The sequence below is a fragment of the Apaloderma vittatum genome, unplaced genomic scaffold, assembly GCF_000703405.1.
Source record: "Apaloderma vittatum isolate BGI_N311 unplaced genomic scaffold, ASM70340v1 scaffold29829, whole genome shotgun sequence".
Classification (NCBI taxonomy): Eukaryota; Metazoa; Chordata; class Aves; order Trogoniformes; family Trogonidae; genus Apaloderma; species Apaloderma vittatum.
This window is the reverse complement of record NW_009736283.1, coordinates 1-9158: the sequence shown is the minus strand read 5'-3', so window position 1 is coordinate 9158 and position 9158 is coordinate 1. Positions and strand designations below refer to the sequence as shown.

Sequence of the window (9158 nt, the reverse complement as noted above, 5' to 3'; positions counted from 1 at the left end):
CCTTCGCCTTATACAGTTTAAACACAGCAACAGAACAGAGGGAGGCTTTTTGGTGTTGCTGGCCAACAGAAAGGACAAGTAATAGAGGGCCGGGGCGCCAGGCCACGCAGAGGAGGCCACGGTCGTCCCCCAAAGGCAGAGGCTCAAAGCTGTGGTGCAGTGGAAAGTCTTCGTATTAAAGAGAAAGTCCTGAAAGTAAAAGACAGAACGAGGGATGGAAGGGAAGGTCCTAGGAGGGACTCTGGAAGTGGTGGCAATGCACTAATTGCGGTCTTGCTTAAGGTGGCGAGTTGCACAGACGCTCTGGAGCTCCAGCCGCTACCCCTGCAAGGCATTCATCCCGCCCCTGGCTCTGGGTCTAGGGAGGAGATCCTGCGGTTCAGTCCAGTGTGTCCTCCAGCTCCTCCTTCTGCTTTTTCCTCTCTGCAAGCCACCGCTGGATCTTCTCCTTAAGCTCGGTGTTTGGTCTGATCTGGTCCATAGTGAGGGGACTCCGATTGAAAGGATCTGTCTGGTCACTGAAAGACAAAGCATCGAGGCAGTTACTTGGCACGGGAAGTACAAAAAGAGGAAGACAGACAAGGAAGAGTCACCGGGTAAGCGAAACAGATACCCCAAAAAGAACCAAGGTACAAAGCCCGTGCTTTTTACCTGAGGAGGTGTCGGGCTATAGTCGACCGGTCCACGGTGACACGGGAGGAGGGCAGGATCACAGGGTCTGACATCAGCGTGCTCATGATTGGGTCCAGGAATTCGTCGCAGGCGTCTGCATATGTCTCCTCCTCCTGCTGCTGGCGGTCTGCAAGAGACTGGTGGAGACACATGGCCTTTAGAGACTCGCACTCCTTGCTCTTCGAAACCAGGTTTGCACCCAACTCATAGCTACAGCACCTGCAGGTCTGTGCCAGCCGGGAGCCCTCCCAGCAGCCCCATCTCAGCCTTAGAAGCTCCACTCCCCGAAATCCAGCTCCACAGCAAAGAGGCAGTGACATACAGATGCAAGAGGATGCCAGGAACCAGCTCCACCTTTTCTTGTGTTCTCCAGTTCTCACCTTAATCCTCTCAGCCAGGTTACTGAACGACACTATCATGTTGCCGGGCTTGTTGATTTTCTTCAGAACCCGTGTCGGTGAATACGAGCGGCCATCCTTAGGCACCGTGGCACAGAAGTTTTCCTCATCCCTGGACCACAAGTTAAAAAAGAGTGCAGGCTCAAGAATCCACATTTAGTGGGCTGTGAAACACCGCCATCGCAGCAGGTGCATTACTACAGCAAAGAAATCAACACTAGAGAAGAGCTGGACTGTGACTGAGCATTCCTCCCAGCTCCTCTCCAGAGTGACCCACTGTCTGAACACAACCATGAAAGTGCTCAACTTCCACCCCTGCTAGTTGGGGTGCAGCTGATTGCTCTGAGTAATTTAAATTAGAATTGCTACAGAAAGAGCGCAGCATGCTCCCAAAAGGGCCCCCGGAGGACTGCAGAGAGCACACAGAGCAGTTCCGTTAGGCGAGGTTCCCACCCCAGGACAGAGGTGGCCCCAGGGCTCTAGGAGCCAGGATGGCTCCTGCCACCTCACGTGCCAGCTCTCCCCCATCACCTACCCCAGGTTTAGGTAGATGGTGCAGATGTCAGAGACGAGCTGCTGCGGCTTGAAGTCAAACTCGCTGAAATCCTTGACTTTCAGCGCTCCCATTTTAGGACCAACCAGGTGTTGCAGGAAGTAATTGAGCATGGAGATGATGCGCTCGGCAAGGAACGGGTGCACAAAGAGAGACTTGATTTCTGGAACAGAAACGGCGTTTCCTGACCTACATGGCAATCCTGCCCCACTCTGACCTCCCTGAAGCCAAGCTCGTGCCCGCCTGCTCCCAGACAGGGCCCTTATCCTGCTGCCAGCAGGCAGGAGGGTCTGCTCTCCCTACCTGAGGTGAGGAAGGCCAGAGTGCCAATGGTTTCGTTGGACATGATGTTGTGGAAACGCGCCAGCTGACCAAACATCTGCAGGCTCGACTCCTTCTCGCGGCGAGCCTCCTGGGACAGGCTGTCCCACTCGCCGCGGTCCTTCTCGATCTGCTGCACTTTAATCTTGCTGAGGTACTGCAAAGACACAGCAGGGAAGGGTCTGGGAGAATGGGCAGGTAAACAGGCAACGGCAGCCAAGCCAGGCCTGTCCCACTCTGCTCTGGGCTGACAGAGATGGGGAAGGTACCAGAGCGTGCTTGAAAAGGCCTCATCACAACCACACACGCTGCACAAAACACAGAGCGTCCACTTGGACAGCAAATCACAGGACGCCCCAAAATGCTCACAACCAGACGGGCAACACCCACATCACCCATCTTATCTCCTGCAGCCTCCCCACAAGTACTTCTACACCATGTAAAAGCTCCCTCAAAACCCCCTTTCTAGTGGCCACAGGCAGCTTGGAAAGACTTGGAGAGGCAGCCGCTGCCCCAGGCACACAGTTCACCTGGCGCTCGCCTTGTAAACCCAAAGTGCCTGGAGACAAAAGGCCTTTGTTAGGACACAGCACCTGCAGAAAGGCCAAGGGGGTGCAATAATCAAAAGCCACAGAGCTCGTTTACAACCTGCCTGGGCCCAGATTAGCATCAGGCAAACTTCCTTGCAACTGCCCCAGCGGGCTCCGTGCTAGATCTGAAAGAAACCGTTTTGCTCCTCTTTGTTCTGACCTGCCTCCAGAAACCAAAGGGACAGGAGAGCACCCCGGCCCCCACCGTCCCGCTCTGCCTTCCCCCCTTCTCCCAAGGCTCTGGCTACACCAGCCTGGAATTGCTTCCTGCAGGTGTCTGCTGCACACGTTCTTTGGGCAGGACCAGAGCAAGCTGATACTGTTCTAGGGATGGGTCAGTGTCGTGCTCATCCGCCTTCGTGGGAGCAATGCCGACGGCGTGTGTGTGTGTGTGCAGCCCCACCTGTATGGCTTCATCCAACAGGAAGATGGCATCGTTCATGAGCAAATTAAGGAAGCGCAAGAAGAGGGGGGGGTTCATTGCCTCCAGGTTCTCAGAGGCGTAATCAGCCAGAGCCTGCAAGGAACAAGAGAACAGCGAATGCCGGGGCACCGTCCCAACAGCGGCACGTGGATCCGTGCACGCCATACAGAGCTGTGCACGTGCCTCTCGCCTCACCTTTATGCTCTGCCGGTAGGAATCTGTGCCCCACATGTACCTCAGGATGGGATACATGGGGCGTCGGTAGTTAAACTTCTGCTCAAACTGGTGCGGGTCACCTAGACATCGGCAAAAGCAAAGCGTTTCCAGGGTGCACAGGCAGGGGCTGCTAATTCCTTTTCACCATTTGTCTGAAATAACCCCCTGCTCCTGCAACAGGTCAGTGAAACCTGTCGCTGATTTCAGAGCAGCACAGACGAGCCCACATTAGAAGAGGACAAGCGAGGAGCCGCTATAAGGGCTGCCAAGCTGAAAAGCTCAGGCTCCACAGGTTATCCTTCCTATACACGCAGCTCTGAGCAAGCCAGAAGTTTGGTAAGTCCAGCGCATGGCTGGAATGTCACCTGCCTAACAGGGCCAGGCAGCTTAAAGCACAGATGCGTTTGTTTTCACTGACACAGTTCAAACCCTGGAGGCGTTCCCCCTGCAGACGTTACAGGAGGAAGACAACTCTCCTGCTTTCGCACTTACCGGTAAACTCGATGTCCACAAAGACTTTGATGAGCGCCTCGGCAAGCTGGGCAGCGTTTCGGTAAGAGCAGAACACTCGCTTGCGATGAAACACACTCGAGACAAGAGGGTTCTGGGCCTGATCTAAATGAGGCATCACAGCTTCCAACACTTCTGCCAGCTTGGCTCGTAGATGAGGATTTTTCATCCTGCAAGAGAAAACAACAAAGCAAGTCCAGGGTGGCATGAGGGCCAGGCTGTGAGTCAGAAAACATTGCAGGAGCTGCGCCTGTGCCTGCCAGAGCAGCCACTTGTTGCTGATGGTCTGTACTAATGTTGACAGCTGGCGGCTCCCTCTCAGTCTTGGAGCCACGGGGCAGAGGCATGTGCTCCATACCCACGGGTAAAGCTCAGCCAGAGGCCAAAGGGTGCAAGAACAGCAAAGCTGTCGCTTCCCTCCCTCCCAGGGGCACCCGGCACACGCAGCCCACACTCCCCAGTGAGCCCAACTCGCTGTCCCAGCTGTTTGCTCACTGCTCTGTGACTCACTTCCCAGTTCTGTGAGCCCGAGGCGCTCTGCCTGCCGAGCCCACTGGGCAGTGCAGTCACCGAGCTCAGGGTGTGACCTGCTTCTGCTGCATGCGTGGGGACAAAGCCAAACCCCTTGCCCAAGGTCAGGCTGGGGGGGTAACGCCAGGAAGAATGACAGCCACTGTGTCCTGGGAACAGCGAGAGCTGCCTGCCATGTGAAATCTCCATCTGCGGCTCCCGCCGTCACCGCGAGTTCGCTGTATTTACACATGCAAGTACAAACAAACCAACGGCAGAAATGTTGCCTGCGTGGCCACGTCCCATCAGGAAGATCAATAAAGCTACTCAGTTTTGTCCGGTGCTCAGTTACCAGAGTAGACTTCATAGCTACTCCAAACAGATCAATCTCAACAGCTTCCTTTAACAAGTACCAAAATGGCTCTAGCTAAGACCAAACAAATACTCAGACACCACATCCCCTTGCGCGAAGCCCACGTCCTTCAGGCGCAGCCCTGCTCGCTCTGCCTCCTGGGGGCAGGATTCAGCTCTTCCCAAGAGACGAGCCTGCTCGTGGCTGCATAAACCAAACCTCAAGACACCTTAAAGCCATTTCCCTTCTGGGTGCTCTCCAGATAAGCAGCTGGGGCTCACACCTGGGGCAGTACGTACCTCTCTACATCACCCATGAAAACAGTAACAAAGTGAAGGATGTGCTCCAGAGAATCGGCAGAAGTCTCCAAGATGTCATCAGCAAAACGCCGCAGGAAAATGAAGAAGTCACCCAGATTATCAGCAAAGAATTCTGCAAAGAGATTGTACATGAGCTCCTCCTCTGGGTGTTACAAGCAGCTCTACAGATGGGAAGGACCAGCAGCTTCACCTGGCACGTAGGCCAATGCGCTGTTCTGCACCTCCGGCAGCGGGAAGCTGAGCTCGAGCGGCTCCGTCCCCTGGTTTCCCACAGCCAGCTGCACCAGCAGAACCGCCATGGACACCTGCAGATTCAGGCAGTTCTGCAGCATCTGCGGCTCCGTCATCGCTGTCTTGGCCGAGAGATAGATGGTCATCAGGCGCTCAAACTGCTCCCTGAGGCTGTCAGCAGCAGGGCTGGAGCTCTGCTGAGCTTCTCGCCACGCTACTTGCAGGCGGTGAAGACTTTGGTTTATCTTTACCATCTGGTCGTGCAACCTACCCAGAAAAAAAGGCAAGATGAGATGAGACGAGACACATGGGCTGCCCGAGCGATACGTTAGCCAGCACGTGCTGCTTTTATCTTGCTCACAAGAAGCTCTGCGTGCTCGAGTTCAAACCGCTTTGTGTGGATAATTGGTTTGGGGTGCCAGCCTTTACAGAAAGGCAAGCCGGGCTTGGGAGGACACCAGACGCTGCTGAGGGATGGCAGCAGCTCGTGGAGCAGCCTGGAAAACTGGCAACTGCTGTGAAGCCCTCCTACAGGCTGCAGAGAGCGAGCTGGCGCAGCTGCCGACCCCCTTAGGTTACCGGGGTCAGGGATATGACACACCCGAGAGACACCCGCGAGGTGACATTTTCAGTTTCCCAGCAACGAGCCACTAGCGTAACTTATCACTGATTTATTTAATTGGAGAATAAACCAGACGGGGACGGTGCCTGGATTGTGGTGACCTCACAGTATCCAGGCAACGATTTGCAGAGGGAAACCGAGAAAAATAGCGCATTCCGGTGTCTAGATCTTTTCCTGGAAAAAGACAGCTACCTCGCATTTCTGCCTCACACGCAACCTGTTTATCGGGGTGGCTCGCAGTGGGCAGGTGCTCTGCCACCTAGATGCTTCCTAGTTGAGAAGTGAGATGCCAGTGGCCTGTTCCCCTGAGAAGAGGGGAGAACAAAGCAACCCTCGCGCTTGGCTGCTCCAGCGCTACGAATAACGTAGAGCCTGTAACACTGTCAGCCCCGACTGCTAGCAAGAGCAAACAAGGTTTCTCTCTGAAATCAGCTACCTGTGAAATCCCAAGTGCAGGGTGTACTGCGTGAGGACCAGGTTTTCTGTCACCAGATTGTAGCTGTTGGCAAACTCGGGCTCTTGCTCGCTCAGAGCGGGTATCAAGCACGTTTCTTTCTCCAGACCTGAAACGAGAAGCATCTCTACGTCACATCCCACCCGGCAGCGCTGGTGAGGAGAGGGGTCAGGTGAGCCCCTGACCGCAGGTGATGCTGGGCAGCGTTTTGTTTGTACCGAGCTCTCCCTTTGCTGCTCCCTCCCCACATCTTTAGCTCCTCCTCTACTGGCAGATGCTGAGAGGGCACTATCAGGAGAGGTTTGGGCGTACCTTTCATGTGCACGTTCTTACTCCTCCTCTCCTCTTCATTCAGCTCCTTCAGGGCACAGTAAGTAGGGTTGAAGGTTAGCAGCCTCGGAGATTTTGGTTTGCAGAAGGGCTGGCACAGCTTCAGGAGAGCGGCTCCCAGGTTGAGGAAGAAGGCATCTGAGGCATACATCTGGAAGAAGATCTCCGGCATCTGGTTTGCCCAAATTTTGGTGCGGCCCGCGTTGGCGTGGAGGCAGTTTCCCAGCCAGGAGAGAATCTTGTGCTTCGTCTCGGGAGACAACTGCAACAGGTTCTTCAGCATCTGGTAGATCTTCTCGTGGAACTGGGCCATGAACTGTTACAGGGAACAGAATGTGGTTTGGGGAGGCACTGGAGGCATCGCTCTTTTGCCTCTTCCAGTATTTGTGCTCTCAGAGCTCTGCCAGCTCCAGACTGCATCCTGCTCTTCCCAAGTAAATCACGGCCAGGACGCTTCCGTTAACCACCACCAGATACAGCAGGGCCAGCAACAAAGAATAACATGGGACACGTTCAAAAGCAACTTGTTTTGACAGGGAGCAAACCCAAAATTCTTTGTGTTTTTGTGAGCAACAAGGACCCCAAAAGCACACGGGACTAGGAAAGCCCCTCTCTGTGACCACTTCTGCACCCAGGTTTCCTCCTGTGTCTACATCCTGCGTTCTCTTTCTTCTCTCCTTGCCTACCAAAACATTTCTACCACTCTTCCTCCAGGGAATGTATTTACTTTTGTAAAGAGAGAGAATGCTGCCTGTCAGTTTCTCCGCAGGGGAGCCAATTAGCATCTTAATTCAGGACAGGTGCTGAGAACGACTTCCCAGTGACTACCACACCCAAGGCAGACTATCTACACCTGCCCCTCCAGTTAAGGTGCTGGTCTCTGCCCCACACCTACCACTCTTCTCTCTTCTTAAAGCTCAGAGGAAGATTTTGATAACAAACCTGACTTGGTCGACACAGACACTTGGATTACAACAGCCCCGAGGCAGCAGCTGAAACCCTCTGCAAGCTGCAGAATCCAAAGCAATTCTGCAACTTGCTTCAGCACAGGCCCTGGCACCGTGTGTTTAACCCTCAGGACACCAGAGGCAGGGAAAACAGAGAGGGAAGCAGTACGGCCACGTTTCCTCCCACCCACCTGATGGATGTTGGATTCCTGCACTTTGATCTCCTGTGGGCTGGATCGAGACGGATTTAGAAAATAGCCATGGTTCTCCACTAGGCCGGGGGTCTTCAACAAGCAGGAGATGTTTAAAATGGCACCTAGCAAAGTCTTCTGGTACATCTGCCCATTGCTGGGATCTTTGGGCTGGATATAGCCTGCAAAAACCTAGGGAAGGCAGAGCACCACGCTGACAGTCTTAAAAAGCTCCGGTGGAAAACAAAACCATGCTTCCAGGTTTGGGACAGGCTTTCATAAAGGAGGAGAGAGGTAAGAGCACGCACACACGAAGCGTTCTTACACTGTACTGTCTGTTCTACCTCAGCAGAACAGGCACCCACCTTTGCGATGTCCTTCTGCTTCGTGAAGTAGAGGAGCACATCGAGGTATGTGTACAGCAGGATCTGGCAGAGGTCCAGGTCCTTGATTCTGCCCAAGAGGATATCGAACACAGGAACCATGACCTCCCCGAACGTCCGCACCTCCTCGTCCATCGTTAAGGCTTCGATGACCTCCTCGAGAAACTCGGCCACGTCTTCAAAGTCTAGCAAGGTAAGTGAGGCCGTCACTCGCGACACACCAACAGCCGAACCTCAGCGCATACCTGTGCGTGCCACGACCCAAACGCAGCCCTCCCTTTGAGGAACGAGGGGAGCCAAAGCTTCACCCGCCTCCACGACACTTTCCCCTAAGAGCTTAACACGAAAGGCAGTCTCGTGGCACCCAACTTACGTGCCCCTCTCAGCGCCTCCAGCATCAGGTCCACCAGCTGCTCGTAAACGTTTTGGTTGACATAAATCTCGGGCGTGAGGAGGACAGTGCGAGTGTTGGACACGGTCAGGTTCCGGCAGCGCACGGCGAAGGGCAGCAGGTTCTCTGGGACCTTAGTGATCTGCACAGGTGGAACGAGACAGCTTTGAGGGCCTGGCAGCCACTATCAGAACCTCAGCTGGGTCAGCTAGGGCTAGAAACCTTCTTCCTCCAGAGCCCCCACCCACCTCTTCTCTTGCCCTCTGGAAACAGGCGTAGAGGTAGTGCAGAATCTGTCTCTCCCCAGCGTCCCGGTCTGCGGAGAGGTTCTGTGTGCTGGCGGAGGTCATGTAAATCAGGTGGTTTCCAGGCTCCTGCAGCAGCAACCGGGTGAAGAGGGCCTGGGCAGCAGCAGAGGCAGACAGGAAGTGAAACGGCCCCAGCAGAGACAATCCCTCCACAGGCTGAATTGCTTCTGCCTGGAAGAGCTCTATCCCTCATTAAGTAACAGGGCACGATGCCGCAAACCCTCAGGCTTCCTCCCTGGCAGCAGCCTCCAGGCAGCAAACCCTGAACTTTTCTCAGCATCGCACCCCAAACAGCCACGTAGCTGTTTCCAGCAAAGCCACAACCGACAGCTCCACGCTGGCCTTTGGTAAGCAAACGTGCTCAGGACACGTTGCCCGTGCGCTGCAAGGAAATTAGTTAAATTTTACACTGTTGAGGCAAGCGGAACGCCCGAG

The 9158-nt window shown here is 54.6% G+C and overlaps 1 protein-coding gene across 1 annotated transcript; it reads right to left on the bottom strand.

Moving 5' to 3' along the window:
* Positions 1 to 379: 379 nt before the first annotated feature.
* On the bottom strand, positions 380 to 8816 carry UBE4A (ubiquitination factor E4A; the record flags this gene model as incomplete). Its single annotated transcript, XM_009876926.1, has 16 exons — positions 380 to 518; positions 652 to 809; positions 1053 to 1182; positions 1606 to 1786; positions 1927 to 2101; positions 2938 to 3051; positions 3154 to 3254; positions 3667 to 3854; positions 4846 to 4978; positions 5057 to 5364; positions 6156 to 6282; positions 6486 to 6819; positions 7642 to 7833; positions 8007 to 8209; positions 8398 to 8557; positions 8664 to 8816. Coding segments are annotated over 16 exons (2796 nt in total), but the record flags the coding sequence as incomplete, so codon positions are not given.
* Between the last annotated feature and the right edge of the window lie 342 nt (positions 8817 to 9158).